Source organism: Solea solea, chromosome 13 (genome assembly GCF_958295425.1).
Source record: "Solea solea chromosome 13, fSolSol10.1, whole genome shotgun sequence".
In the NCBI taxonomy this organism is placed as follows: Eukaryota; Metazoa; Chordata; class Actinopteri; order Pleuronectiformes; family Soleidae; genus Solea; species Solea solea.
In genome coordinates, this window is record NC_081146.1 from 20,057,598 (window position 1) to 20,074,212 (window position 16,615).

Genomic DNA, 16,615 nt, shown 5'->3' on the forward strand with positions numbered 1-16,615 from the left:
TTTTTTTTCCAGCACAACCTACAAAACAATACATGTATATAAACACACCAGAGAGTACTCACTTTTCTTTTTTAAACCGGGTAGAATTTGTGAAATTTTGAAATATGTCACAGTTCAAGTTTGCTCAGCTCGTTTTAATGAACAAAAACAAAATAAAAATGGTCTCTTTTGTGACACGTTCACACATTTTGTAAAGCTTGAAGATGTGACCTATAACACAAACCATCAGGATGTCCATATAAGGAGTTGTCTATTATTCTCATGGCAGTTTACCAAGGGTGCGCCTGTGCACTAAGGATTGAGGTTACAACGCAATAGAAAACGTTCAACTAAAATGCAATTTCTGCATTCGGGACCTCGATCCACTATCGGAGAACCACAGATGAGAACAATCTGGACTGAGCTCGTCTTGTGTGCAGGGATGACAGAGCGAGATTCTTTAGAGGAACTCAGGAGGTCATAAATGATGAGTGAATTCATGTGGATAATGTACTCCTTAACTATAAACCACTTTGAGAAATAAAAATTAAAAACAATACCGGTGATATTATCATTTTAAAATCCAAGCATACAACATCAATGAGGTCTTTCTCATATATGGACAGTATAAAATGCACGTGGATTAAATTAAAGGGTAATCTGCAGTGACAGATGTCATGAAAGAGCACTCAGGTAACAGTCATCAATATTTTAAGCCTGTGAGAAGACTATGAAAAAAGAAAAAAGAAATGCACTGATTTTCTATTACACTGATGCACACTGGGCTCCATATCACAGCACAAGGTACGCATCAGAGAGCACGGTGAGCTACGACAGCTCTGAACTAACTCAATTACCGGGTCGCTGCAGGCAGACTGAACAGAAAGAGAGAGAGAGAGAAAGCAACACAGGTGGAGGAGGAGGAGGGACAGAACAGGATGAAGTTGGGTAGAAGACCAAAGCAGGATGATGACAAAGTCAGCTTGATGCTGATTTAATATTTTTTTCCCCCCTCAATAATCCTATTGCAGGATGTAGAACACACAAGTCATTCTGCGTCACGTCCCCCGTCTCTGCTTTCAATCTCTGTCCGTGTCCTCAGTGCGAGCTCTGGTCCACGCCACATTTCACAGCTTCATCGCAAACTTAATCTCATCTCGCCGGTGGTATCTCCAACCGGGGCAGAATGATGAATCGTTTTTAAATCAAAATGAAATGCAATTGCTGTAACTCTATGCCATTTCAAAAACAAAACAAAAAAAAGTAATATATACATGTTGGAAAGGATTTATATTTTTCTTATCGTTGCATTACATAATTAAATAAGAATTAATATTAAAAGTATTGTGATGGATGCCGTGCGGTAAAGCTCGATCGCGCTTTAAATCGTAACACAGCGACATTTAACTGAAACTTGACTTAATGTCACAAATCAAATTAAAAGCATCTGACAGAAAAATTAAAAACGAGACATTAATCAAGATCTGTGATGACAGTTCAGAGGAGAGCATCGAGATGAAGTCTTTGATTTAAAAAAAAAAGAAAAGCTCTAATCTTTTTTCTGTCTTTTTGCTTGCTGCTCGTATTTCCACTCTCCGTCTTCTTACTTTTATCACGTCTCCCTTCTGCTCTTCTCTGGGGGATTCGCACAAACCTCATATCTGCCTCATTACAGCCACAACATCAATGATAATGGCTATTATTAATCATCAGTGGCAGCATTTATATGGCGGAGAAATGACAAAGCGTAACAAGCTACTCTGTGTCATGTTCCTAAATCAATGTTCACGGCTTTGAGCTTTGTGCTTTTAGAGAAATCCACTGCTGTTCCTTGTGTGCCGACTCCTCAGTTAACTGAACCCCTTTATGTTTATGTTTGTTTTTCCTGGATGTTACACAATAGGCGACAAAAATAAACGTGTTATGCAAGGTTAAATAACATGAGCCTCTTTATGTAAGTCTGTATTCAAGTGATAGTTCAGGGTTTTTCATGAATGTGTTTATATGAGGTACTGGCACACCCAGTAATTTGGGAAAAGTGGTAAGGGAGGGAATCACATGGTACCTTACGATAAGACACACGATAAATGATCGACAATACCAATAATATCATGATACAACGATTCTGTCATAATCAATATAGCGATACATCACGATATCTGTCTAACTGAAGAAAAAGCATCCGTGAAAAGTGCAGGATTTCTCTTTTTATTCACAACATAGAGAACAAAGTGCATAAAATCTATGTATTGAACGTGGATGAGGCATCTTTTAACGTAGCTTTCTCCGCCATTATCCCACTGTAAACTCCCTCTTCTACAGCCAGGTAACTCCCACCCAAGATTCCCTCATTCATTTGAGCAGCGCCACCACAAGGCGACACAAAGTAGCGACGCCTGGTGAGTGAAACTGGCAGGGACTGTTTAGTTTAGCGCGCCCTCATTTCATAATAAAAATCGATAATTGCCCTGGCGTTGATTATCGTATTGCACGAGGAAGGGCGACGACGTATCACCAAATCGATATTTTGAGAAATATCACACATTAATCCTTTTAAATTTGTGTTTTCGAATGAAAATGAGAATAATGATAATGAAAAATTACCATTCCCTCTGATATTGCGAATCAAATCGCAAACACATTTCCTGTCAAAATAAATGCAATAGGATATTTATTCAAAATCGTGTTGTGTAGTGTTTTTCAGTTTGTGTGTGTGTGTGTGTGTGTGTGTTTGCTGGAGCTCACCTATGTAGACTCTGCGACTGAAGCGCTGCATGAGCAGCAGGACAAACACATGAAGTGGAATAAGGTTGATGATGAAAACGTAACCGCCCCAAGCTGAAACCTGTGAAGCACAAGACGCGTTCCATATTTAATGGGAGGAAAAATCCACACTTTCATAGTTATGCTAAATAACAGATAAATAACAGACCCACACCAAAAAGACATACATAATAATTTACTGCGTCTTCACGTGACGGGATTTGAATCATTACTGTATCTGTGTAATGTAATGCAGTAACGCCAGGAGATAATGAGAAAATGACTGAGCAATAGAAATATCTGCACAGCCCGCCTGAGAGCTGTAGCACGATGATTGCCCTTCAGGTTTTGTTGTTGATTCCAAAACTGTATAAAAGGAGGCAGACACATGCTCAGATGAGCAGAAAAACACGTGCATCTCTTGACCAGATTTGCCCTCTTCGCCTCCAACTGTCATGTAACTGCCAGGCAGCGAGCTTCTGCGAGGCCAGAGGAGTCACAGTGTGCAGGAGTCGTTTTAATGATTCATCACAGTTGAAGTGAATGATCCATCAATCCTCTAACAGATCCGTCTCTGTCGGGTGAAAATGGCTTCCAGTGTTGCGAGTGTGAGTCTTTTGGAGACAGGACGTGACGAGCAGGTTCCTGTGCTTCTATGCTAGAGATAAAAAATGTCTTTTTTTCCCCTCCTTCTAGTTATGGTCCAGGGACTAATTTCTCTCTGAAATTAAAATATTCCTTTGAATTTGAGGGGGGAAAGTTCAGTCAAACCTTAAAAAACATTTTGAGTTCAAAAAATACAGTCTAGAACTGCATCAGACTGTCTGAAGTAATCATTGCATGGTCCAGCAGAACCTTGAATCCATCAGAAAAATAAGACATTGACGTTATGAGCTGTTAGCCCCACCCGAGTAAAGTTTGTGTACGTGTATGGGCAGGAAGGAATATTCCAATATCTTTGAAGCAACAACGTGTCACAGAATATTCATTTGAACTTGATTTTTGGAAAAAGTGACAGCGACATCAGAATCCATTTGTCAGCATGCTCTGTTACGGAGCACTGTTGCATCTCAATTAGACGGTTCTTGATTTGAAAAATGGACTTTATATGAAGAGAGACGTCATGACAGCTTACGAAAGCGAAGCCAAATTGTTCATAATCACCCTGGTCCAATATAGATCATAAGATAGGGTGATGGGATAAATATATCAGCCATTTTTCAGTCACTATTTTGCTCATATAATGATCAGCCTTGATGAAATTTCCTCTCTATTAATAGTTAATGTCAGTTGTGTGTCATATGCAAATACCATTGGCAGCAATATTATTTCTGCCAGCGTGACTGTGAGCTTCCACTGTTCTCCTCACAGCTTTAACCCATGGTAAAGCTGTGAGGAGCTCTATGGTGCATCATTTGCATCATTTTCAAACAAATAAATGAATCGCAAAATTTTCCATGACTTCACACCGAGCGGTGGTAAAATTAATTTACGCGTGCATTATCTGAGTTTATAAGAGTAATCACAGTTTGATTTATCACCGTTGAAATCCATAGTCATTTCTGTTGTACGGTCGGCGATCATTTTTTTTCTTTTTCCAATTACTAGAATGGTAACACTGAGGGTAATGGGCTTCTGGGGGAAAGACACACAAGACCAGTTTCAAAAAGTACTATTCCGTTTTTCCCCCAGAAAATCTATTTTCATAATCTTACAGTGATGAAGCGTTTCTCCTCTTGTTGAATATCTTTGACCGAACTTCATCTCACTCTCCGATATATTTGTCAAGATGGAGCTAATTTACCGAGTCAAGAAAAGTCAATATCAATTTCCCCTGATGCGCCCCAAAATGAATCAAGCTGCCAGTGATGACTGATTTCATATTCTGAGATGCTGGATAAATATGAACTCACATTTGTGTTGGGCTACATTTATATTCTGAAGAAAATACAAATACAAAAACACAAGAAACTATTCATCAAATACTCACCATGTAGAAATAAGACAAGCAGCATCCGATAGCCCAGAAGACTGATCCTGTCTTCACAGACTTCACCTGCAGTTCAAATAAGACAGAATTAGAGATAAATCTGCATAATTGCAGTCCGTTTTATCAAGTTTGAAGGACTTAAAACTGGAAACATTGCTTCTTTGCCTCAAGCGTTTGAGCAAAAAGCCTTTCAGGCTTCTCATACATTAATGTGAAGATGTGAAAAAGAAGAAGAACCACAAAGAGATTTTCTTTGCAATATTCCCTCTATTATCTATGATAGCGTAAACAATAAAATGTATTAAATTTAATGTCAGAGCTGCATCAACTGATTTCTTTTCGGTGACTTCAGGGGCAATAAACAAGCTGGGAAAACACAAGATCTGATTGTAATTACCTCACCAAATTGTTGTTACCTGATTAAACCGATCGATCAGATTCAACACAACTTTACTGGAGTCGCGTTTGTAGCCAACTTCTGTTATTGCTCTTCATGGGACATATAAAAGTGGTCCCTATCAATCGGAAAACTATAAACATGAACGTGGCGTCCGGCTGGGTAATGATTTGAAAAGGAAGTGAAAATGGAAAAACACAAAGTGATTATCGGGCGAGTTTAGTGGTCATTTCATGCGGCTCTGTAACTTGCACACAGAGTTTTGTTCAGTAATCTGACCCTTTCACTTCATCCTGACGAGAACAAGATTGAACAAATATGCGTAAAAGCGTACCCAGAGGTAATAGGTGAACTGAAGAGCAAAAATGGCGATGCCTTCGTTGTCAAAGGAGCCTGCCACAGAGCGGGAGATGTATCCGGGGACAATGGCGATGAAGCAGGCTGCCAGCAGCCCCGCCCCCTGGTTCCACAGCTCCTTTGTCAGCAGGAAGGTGGAGATGGAGGTCAGGCCACTGAACACCGGGGCCAGGAACACGCACACGTCCCGAATGTGGACGGTGACATGCAGGAGGTTGAGCACATAGTGGATGAGGCCTGCTGTAACCATCAGGCCAGGGTACACCTGCGGGAGGAGGAGAAGAAGGTCATTATTCAGGCTCTCTTCACACCACTGCAGTCATTATTATCCATAAATCTCACAACTCAAAAAGAGAAGTTAAGCATAACGCTACTTTGACGTGATGAGAAGCGCATTAACATTGACAAGCTGATGAGAACTTTAAATAAAATGCCGTTTCATGCTTCCCTTCACTGCAATAAGTGGAAAATGTCCTCATTAACAGTGTGAATGAGCAAATCAAGAATAAGGGGAAAAAAATAAATCACACCATGAGCTTGTTCTGATGACAGCTGATGCTGCTATACATCAGAAGTGAGGACGAGTTTAGTGGGACGACTGCAGATTCATCAGAGTGGCAGGAAGACAGAGAGAAGTTTGTCTCACGCACAGATTTAAGCTATGACACATTTATGAAGCAGAAAACTCTAAAGTAATGATGATGAACTGAAAATCAGTTTATAAAATAAATGTGGTGAAAGAGAAGAGGAAAAGACAAGAAAGAGAGAGGTCACACAACATCTGTGCTTTGGAATAAACACATACTGTGCATCCATCAGCCACAATATTAAAACCGTCTGAGCTACCGCCTTTTTTTGAAAGACTTTATTCTGAAAAACTATTAATAACGTGACTTGAAAGTTGCCGTTAATATACCATATGCTTAATTCCATACATTACTATGGTTTCAGACAGACATATACCTTTAATTGTTTCTTTAAAAATGCCAATTTATATATCTCAACAGTAGATATTGGGGGAAATAAACAGACGGTTTCTTTAGACGATTAAATAAAATTGTCTCTTCTCCCAGAACTGTGACATTTCTTCTAGCTTGAACAGAAACAGCTAAAAGTAACATTTGCTAAGTTCCCTCAAAAAGTGTGGAAACTTCTAATCCAGGTGTGTTCGCTTTGGCCCAGCATTTTATTATATTTTATTACTGCAGTGAACACTGAACAAGCAAAGTAAAAAAAACAACAACAACATTTTAATTCAATTCAGATAAATGTCAGACTGACTGACTGACTTGCCAAGTCCATTGATTTTTGAAAATATGACTTGTGGGTTATGTTCTCACGAGAAAATCAAAATAATCAATACTAGGAAATTGCAATACTTGTACTGTGTTTTACTGTTGAACAACATGCAGTCTCTATTGTACCTCTGTCCATCTTAGGAGCAGGATCCCTTACTTTCTATGTTCTTTTTAAATAGGCTTTTAAGGGTTTTTGTGAGGGGTTTATTTCTTACCATTGTTGAGGTGTTTGTTAAGGTTACCTATGATTTGTAATTATGGACCATTCAAATACAATTTGACTGACTGTAATTATTTATTTAGAATTCTGGCCCTACCATCAAAGTCCAACAAGACTCACCGTGCCCCCCACTATCCTGCCCAGAGGGTACCAGGCTCTCTCATCAAACCAGTTGAGGAACTCGTAGAAGCCATTGGTGGTGAGGAAGTGAGTCGCCCGGTAGTTGAACCTGCGGTGATGAGACGGAGACACAGATCGGACGGTTAGACAGGAAACCAGCACAGACTCAACGGCGACAAAGACCATTTTTTGTCTCATTGAAATACACAACAATCACCCAAATGTAATCAAACTATTCAACATTAGAGATTAAAAAAATTCAACAACAGTAACACAATAGAGAGGATTGGACAATTTTACCATCCATTCACAAGCACCAATCATGGGTTAATTAATCCACTTACAGCATCCAACACATGTTTTATTGCACACTCTCTCTCTCTGGTTGTTTAATTTGCTTTTCATCCTGACCCTGCTGCTTTAACCCGTCTGCTCTACACGGCCTCACTCGTCCCTGGCCTTTTGTCTGGCCTCCAGTACGAGTTGTTTACAGCCACAGACGCTTCAAGAACAACAATCCAACTACAGTTTGTTTTTTCTATAATTGGACGATTTGGTGGAAAGAGCCTGGTGATTGTACAACACTCTCCTAAACCTCAGATGCAGGCTGTCAGTCAGCTGAGCTCAGAAAGCTTGATAGAAACTGGAAAACGGGAATGTGACGGAGGGACAGCTACAAACTAAACGCAGGGTTCTCACACCCTGGTTAACATTAAATTCACAGACTTTTCAAGGACTTTCCAGGAACAATTCCCTCAAATTTAAGGCCCAAATGTGCCGACACAGATTAAGATGGGAGGGAAACTTGTAAGAGCCGCGCCGCCCACGCCGTACACTTTTATTGATTTGCAGCGCGCTCTGCATCTGGACAAGTGATTGTCCTTGGGATCTTTGTCAAAGTCAGCCTTTGTAATTTAATTACGGTGACTCAGAGATCTTGAAATTAGCATTTCCCAGGCATCACGTAATTTGCTCGCTCTTGCTTGACGTTACTCGCTGATTGCACTGCATGGAATCTCATGTCACAGACGGAGAGAGACAGTGGACAGTGGACACAACACCGCTAATAATTACGGCTCTACGTTTGTTCTGCGTCGGCCTAGTCTACGTACATCAAGCAACGCAGGGAGCATGAAACAGTAGGTGGCGTCATAAAAAACAAGGGCACATCAGCAGCTAGAAACATTTACCTAAATATCAACTTAATGGAATACTTCACCAATTTGCATTCAGCTTTGTGTTATTAGTATAGGGGTAGTATTTTTAGGGTGTTTTTTTGTTACGTGCCCACCAGTGACACTTGGTCCAAGGCTTGAAACTGCAATGCTAATTCCGCACTTTTAAGAGCCACTCGTAGAAAGACAGGACCTCATTTCAGTGTCAGGACATTGGGCTTGTTGTTCGGGGGGGATTGCTGGTTTGAATGAGGTCAAGGGCTGGGGTGCCCCCGAGCAAGGTACCCAAACCCCCATTGCTCCCCAGGCACAGACATGTGCTGCCAACTGCTCCTGCACCAAGTCTGTGTGTTCACTGCTAGTGTCCAATAAGGATGAAGCTAATAGAGAAGTAAAATTCAAACACAGACGTGTGTGTGTGTGCGCAATATTCACATTTGTCTGCTTCATATTTAGCTCTACAGGAAGGAGCAGTCGTTCAGTATTATTAAATACTGTGTATTTCCATCCTTACAGTCAAGAGCCCGAAATCCAGCATTACTGCGGGGGTTGGTGGGGGGGGAGAGACGGCTAACCCAGACTTGACACACAGGATGATGAGCTCTTTAACCTTTTTCAGCTCAGGTCTCAGAAGAAGTAAATCATCCAGGAAATCCGAGCTCATTATGTCTTCGGATAGACTCACAAGAATGGCCTTTCTTGAGCAAGGGAAATTTATTGCAGCAACAAAAAAACAGACAAAAAAAAAACCTTGTACAATGCTGCAGCTGGTGAATTTGTACAACCAATTGTCATTTCTGCCTTTTCTCACAACATAAATATATTACCCGCAGTGCTTTCCTTCTGCAGAGGTGTGCCACTGCACATAATATGGGTATATTATACTTTACAGTACTGTGCAAAAGCTTTGCTGTTTTTAGGTCTGTCAAATTCAACGACGATTGGCATTTGGATTGGAATGATGTGACTGAAAGTTGGTCTTGTATATTAGCGAGCAGCATGTGTAAGTAATGTTCTACATGTCTTGAATAAACCGGGAGTAATAGATATTTGTTGACGTGAAAAAGTCGGACAAACACAGGTTTTTATCAGTAACATTAATTAGGCTTCGACTCGTGTAAGGTTTTGTTGACACAAAATAGTAAACACTTTAACCCCCTCATTCGTATGTGTTTTAAGTGATTAATAATTATACTGTATGTAACACTTTTGCACATTATTATATATGAATGTAGTGTTAATACACTGAATAAACATACTTTGAAAAATAACACATGACAGCGTAGAACCTCAGATGTGTACAGTGAAATGTAGTTTCTCTGTTTACCAAGCTTTCATACTTAACATTAACATAACAAAATGGATCTGTAATTATCTGGCATTTATTGATTTGACGATTTTGCCGTTGTATCCTTTTTTAGGCCATTCGCCCAGCTCTGTCTTTTACAAATACGTTCAATCTCCATATATAATCCAAAAAAAAAAGCCTGATGAGACCGTAACACAGCCACTTAGGCTCTGTTACGGTCTTTAAAGTCAGATGGCTGAACCCGTTAATGAGCGCAACAAAATACCCTCTGGTTTTATTAGAAGTGAGAGCGAAGTGCTAGAAAAGTTTTTTGTGTGTGGAGTAAACAGGGACCAGGAGGAGTAATAGACCACGGCCACACCTAATTACGCTAAATTGGAGATCTGCGTTCTCTCCGAAGTGCCTGGTCACAACTTCCCTGGATCATAAGAAACTCGGCGATGAGCAATATAATACCAAGCCTGGTACAACGTGTAGTGTTCTACTTCAGTCGGGTATACCTCTGTGCGTGGAAACTAAACTAATAAAACAAATATAAGACGTATGGCACTGCTGCTGGCTGAGTGAACTCTCATTACTCACTCTTACTAACAGCTTTAGTGAGCAGAGTGGAATACATCGAGACGACTATTTGTTCAAATCCACAGAGAGAAACCAATGTGACGCGCCCTCCCACCCCCACACACACACACACACACACACACACACACACACACACACACACACACACACACACACACTTAAACATACTGCTGACCAGGCTGACTATGCTTCACTGACTTCAACCAAATACAGTGTTAAGCTTTTCCAAAACTGCAGCTTCCTTAGTTTAACACCAACACTTGTTTAACTGACTAAAATAAACTGTATTCTGCAGTGTTCTTTCGTTTCACAGCGAAAATATACTGAATGTTGAACAGCTTTGTTACGCCAAGCTACATATACCACATTTACCATGTGGGCACACTTGCGAACATAATGTCAGACCAGTCACCATGACAACACTTGAAGCCACCTCCACCTGCATCTTTCCAAGACCAGTGCATAGGATGTAGAGGCGTTAAAGTGTGAAGATGCATAATGAAAGCATTTGCATAACGTTTTGCCTTGTTCTCTCCTCCCAAGTGTGTATGAGAGATTATGGTGGTCTTCAGGGCGCATTAATACATAAAACGCCTATATTTGTGTCAGTGTTTGATTTATCCAATCTGGGCTACTCCACACACAAGGCAGACTTCTAAGAATGTAATATAAAGGACTTGTTTGCCGATATCTGATATTATGATATATCAAGGGTGCTTGGGCCGATAACCGATGTGTTCTCTCTCCCAAACTGAAGAGATCATTTAGTCTCTTCCGTAGTGAAATTAACATAATATTTTGCCTATTCATGTCACAGCAGATGTAGATAAAATATGTCTTTATTGCACAAAAATGAATACATTTAAAAGATTGGAAATGATAATGTTCTCAAATGTCGTTTTCTCCACAAACCAAAATGATTCACCTTTAATGATTTCTTTGTTACAGTATATAGAGCAAAGAAATGACAAAAATATTCACATTTAAGAAGCTGAAACAATCAAAAATTTAGATTTAATCATGAAAAAAAACGATTAATTGAGTATCAAAATAATTGATGATTCATTTAGGGATCGATTAATCGAGTAATTGTTTCAGCTCTAGTAAAAAATCATTGTTGTAGCGGGCGCTAGCATAGAAGTCAGGTAAGGTAGCAGTTAAAGCCAGTATGTGCCAATACTGGTATTGTGCTGATAATATCGTACATCCCTAAACTCAACGCATCTGAATTTTTCATGTGGAAAATAAATAGAAACATATTTTTTCGACATAACTTCTGTTTATAGATACATAATCCTACACTGTGGACCTTTAAGAGCCTTTATTAAACAAGTCATATCCCTTTGCATACCACCCTTAAATGGTCTTTTGCCATTAAAACAAATGTGTGCTAGAAAAGACTGAAAGAGAAATGGACCATCTGAAACACAGCTGCAGCATTGGTTAGTAAATGAAAGATCATATATGGCAGTACATGGCACTGTCGACTACAACTGAAACCATTTTCTGTTCTCTACTGATTCAACAATGAGCTGAACCCGTTGTTTCAGTGACGGATCAGAGAGTGTGAAGAAATGAAACCAACTCGAGGAGATAAAGTCCAGGAAGATCGTGTAGTTAAACCGGTTGCAAGACATTCTGTGTAAACATGAATAAAAATGACGAAATGGAAAATGTAGACTGAAATGGCCCCGAGATAATTATGTATTGACAGGAAGATGTACACACCAATAAGCCTCAACACTGGTTTTTAAAGTTGTGGATGATCAGCAAATACTGTAGCAAAGTCAGCTACGGAACCTTCACAGGAGCCAGATTTATTCCCAATAAGATCATTTTCTCTTTCATCCTCCTCCTCCTCTTCCTCAGATAGACTTCACACACTGGAATAGTGAGATTAGATTAAGACGGAGCAAGAGATAATTTACTTGTACTTACAAAATTCCTCAGCTCCACTCCAGCTGAACCGCCGGTGGTACGTGTACCACAGTTTGAGAACCGTGGCTGTAGATAAATGTATTGAAACTTGGCAGTAAACCCCTTGGCAGTAAAGTTTAAAAAGCTGCGGAACAACTTTGTAAAAAATCGGATGAAATGTTTATTTATGACTCTGTTCAGGCAGTAAAGACAACCGAGAGGTCACCGCGTCTGACATCTGCAGTTTATCCCACCACAGCCATAAATTACCAAATGGATATCATGCTGTATTGTAAAAAAAAGACCTAAAAATAGTGATTGAGACCATAAACATTTCAGGGAAACATTTCCCAATACAATAAATCAAGTGATTAAGAGGGTTTGGGTTTGTTTGTTTTTTTTCCCCATAGACTTTCATTCAAACAGGTTCAGCTTTGACGTGGAAAAAAAGCCACCTGTGCGCCTCTTCAACAGGCTGAATTAGTCAATTAAAAAAAATACAACACATAACAAGTGAAGTTAGGATCCTAAAAGAGCAATATCATTGTGTATACAACTGTATAATTAGGAGCAATTATAAACAAAATCTCAAAATCACTCACTGCTGCAAACACGGCAGATGACCAAATAGCAGCAGCAGTCTAGGGCAGCATCACCTTTTAATGACCCGTTCCTATTATCCTTTCTTAACTGAGGTAAAGGGGCAGCAGCCTGTGCAGGGTTATTGCACACCACGCTGCTTTCACAGTGTGTGTGCGTTTGGTTACCCACAATTAAACAGGAAGTTCATATTGAATTTCCTTTCTTCACCGATAGCTGGTGCTCATCAACCGACCATCAACAATGGACAGACCAAATTATTAAAACACACGACTGTGATGCATACGTTAAAACAAATCCTTGTTATAGCAATGAAATAGTGACATTAATTAAAAAAACACAGTAAATCTTAATAAAAACAGGTTGTCATGCAACATATTAAACTTAAATAAAAGTTTGAGGTCACAGTAAAGAGTAGCCAGACTAGAAAGACACAAAACTGCCGCTGACCAGGCCGACTGTGCTTCACTGACTTTAACCAAATGCAGTGTCATGCTTTCGTAAGCAGCAGCTTCCTGGGTTTAACCCCAATACTCACTGTGAAACAAAGTACTGCAGAATAAAAACAAACCACTCTTTCAGACTTTGTTTAATATCTAGACTAGAAATACACACTTGTGAATGTTAACTTTACACATAAAGACACCGGCTAAAGACCCAGAATTGAGGACACTACTGACCTTCCGTGTTCTAAGCTGTAACTACAGCGTGCACTGGGTCAGTCAAGGACATATTTACGACTGGTACTAAAATGTCACAGAGAAGTAACATTTATATTAATGGAAGCAGCATCTAATAGTTATTTTTATTGATCTATTTAAAAAAAAAAAAGGAAATAAACCAAAATGATCTTATTCTGTACATGTTGCTGTACATCCATGCAAATAACCATATGAAGCATTTCTTTTAAAAAGAATGCAGTGATGCAATCCTTTGGTGAATGACGAAGAGCAACCATTTGTTTAAGAAACCGCGAAGCAAAAGAGGAAGCTGCCAACGCGTGCAGCGACTGCCACCAACAGCCATCACAGACAGATTCTACCTTTTACGAGGGCTGCGCAATATTGTTAAAATAATATTATTATTATTATTACTATTATTACATTAGTAAAACTAAAAAAGTGTGAAGTTTTGTCTGTGTGACATAATTGCAATAAGAAAAAATGTCCAAAAGAAGACTTCAATAGTTAAATAGTGAAAATGTGACAATTCTAGAATAATAAAGGTGGTTGTGAAGGTGGGTGCACGTGTACAGACTAGGAAAATAAAGATTAAAAAAGGTGCTAAATAAGAGTAAACCGAATAAAATCCCAAAACATCAGTGTGATTAAATGTTATTTCATGTGTTACCACAAAATGTTCTCTGCTGTTTCTTACTTATATACAAGTTTTATTCATGTGCTGGCAGTGGACGCTGCTTTTTTATGAAAGTGAATCAATTCATTTGTTTGAATGAAGCAGCAAAAAAGTTGTAGAATAAAACTAAACTAAAACATTGCATATCAACTATTGTGACGTTTAAGCCGAGCATTAGAACGGAGGGGGAAGGTGATTTAATTGATTCTTGGTGCTATACTCGGCCCCGTCAGAATCTTTCAGAAATAGAAAAGTTAAAAAAACAACAGAAAATATCCAGTGAGCTGCAGTTCTGTGAGCAGAAAATGCCTTCTTGGTAAAGCAGGTCAGAGGAGAATGGTCAGACTGGTTTAAATATGATAACAAGGTAATAATAACCTGCAGCATTTATGAAACAACCATTCATTACAGATATGAAGAAGATAATTGTAACCTAATAAAGTGGCCAGTGAGCGTATCGTGCAGTCCTGACCTGCACCACAAACTGTAATCATTATAACTAATGATGCACCAACTGAGTGTGTGGGTGAGTTTTCTTGCCTCCTGCCTGTTGGACCCAGGACGCACCCTTCACCTGAAAGTTCTGGTCTGACCGAGAGACAACCTCACGCTGCATTCTGTACACGAGAACGGCGAAGCCGGGAGAATGTTTTGGACACAATTTTCCCAGACCTTTACCAGAGTTCATGTCTGAAAACAGCTGTACTTTGAAGCTGCCGACTTACTAATGTGTACTACCTGTAATCATTTCAGGCTTCATTTCATTCATTTGTGTAGGAACACAGTATTGCTTTGTCTGATTATACTAAAGGAGTGGCGGTGTTTGGCAAAGTAAAACTGTCTTTTGTCAGAACTGAGGGTGAAGAGAGTGTGGGGGGCACAAACGGCCACAGTTTCATAGCTTCATGGGACTTGAGGCGGAGGTCAGGTGGTGAAAAAGTGAAAAAAAAAAAAAAAAGAGTGTTGTACTATGCTACAGAGTGTTGGCCACAGACAAAGACAGGAGTGGGCAGGAGTCAGAGGCCCCAGGGTGAAATAGATAGATGATATAAGAGCATTTTCTGTTCAGTTATCCGGCCTGTGCCGGAGCGTGAGCAGCCCGGGCTCTCGGAGGGGATGCGATGTGAGAAACGAGGCTCACATCTCCCTCAACAATTCTTTTAAATGACTCATCATGTCCACCAGGCACTGGATTTCGGTAACATCTACTTTTAAAGTCAAAGAGAGAGTAGATAGGGCTGCAACTAATGATTATTATTTTCATTAACAGTGTATCTGCTGATTGGATTTTTCAATTCAAAGTATTAGTTGTTTGGTTTATAAAATGATTAATTGCTGAAACCCTGACAAAGATGTGGTTCAATACAAAGGTTTGTAGAGGACAGGTTATTCTGAAACTAAGCCGTTACAAACTTATTTAACTAATATTCTTATTTACATGCAACTGAGCAAGTTCCAATGAAAGTATGACTCCTAACTTTAACTCGTGCTTTGTTTCTTTGAATCAAAATATGATTTTCTAGCAGTCATCCATGCAGTGACGTGAACTTTCCTCTTCTGCAGCCTGTAATACTGCCCTCTAGTTGGGAAAATCCATCAACAAGATGGTTAAAAAATGTATATATTTGTTCGGGAATGAATCTCAAAGGCATTTTTTTTACCATCTCACATCTCGACATCAGAAAATACAAAGCTCAGAGCGAGAAATTTGGTCTTTGCATAAGAATGTAATCTTTACATGACCTGTATCAAATCTCCAATAGATCAGAATATTAGTGTGCTGTACATGTTTGTGTTCAGACTTTCTGGCTGAAATCAAACACACTTAAAAAGCTAATTTGGGCCAGAGGCTTATTTCATGGTCCGATTCTCTGCACTGATCCGGCCCCATTCATCCTGCTCTTATCACGTCGTTATGTCGGTCTGTGTAATTTCACCTCACATGGCTTTGCTCAATTATGAAAGTGCCCTTGGTTTGACGCAAAACATCACCTTGGGCTCAGGGATACTGTGATGGACAGTCATTTTTTTTCCCCACACAGTTTCAGCTTCACAAACCTAACAATTAACCAAGGAAATATTTGCCAACAGAAAGGTGTTCATTATTGGGCTGCAACGATTACCAACTATTTTGAAAACCAAAGCTTCTGAAATGTGAATAGTCCTTGGTTTCATTGCTCCATTTGACAAAAGAAACCATTCAAACTATCAAAAAATGTCAGTTTGTGCACAAAACAAGACATGTGAGCATCACTTCCGAGGTTTGGCAAACACCGATTTCAACATTTTCCTGCATTTTTTGGACCAAACAAGTACTTGATTAAACAAGAAAATAACTGACGGATTAATGGATTATGAAAATCATCATTGGTTGTGGCTCAAGTCCATTATCTGCAACTGGATTTGCTGCATATGAAGTCAGAATTCAAATCCCAGAGGCAGCTAAAGAACCAAGGTGAGTGAATGACAAGCACGGTAAACCACTCACGCTCAGAGGAGAGAGGCCTGCGAGAGGTTTAAGGGTTCAGAGACTGAGAGGGTAAAAGAACGAT

At 39.6% G+C, this 16,615-nt stretch overlaps 1 protein-coding gene across 1 annotated transcript in view; it reads right to left on the bottom strand.

Annotated features, from left to right (window-relative positions):
- The window catches only part of LOC131471235 (dolichyl-diphosphooligosaccharide--protein glycosyltransferase subunit STT3B-like), a 58,757-nt gene that overhangs the window by 16,744 nt on the left and 25,398 nt on the right, over nt 1–16,615 (bottom strand). Inside the window, exons 2-5 of the mRNA XM_058647677.1 lie at nt 7,125–7,233; nt 5,464–5,751; nt 4,733–4,798; nt 2,725–2,824 (exon numbers count right to left, since the gene is read on the bottom strand). Of these exons, the coding sequence (XP_058503660.1) occupies nt 2,725–2,824; nt 4,733–4,798; nt 5,464–5,751; nt 7,125–7,233 (563 nt within the window). The remainder of the gene's footprint in view (nt 1–2,724; nt 2,825–4,732; nt 4,799–5,463; nt 5,752–7,124; nt 7,234–16,615) is intronic.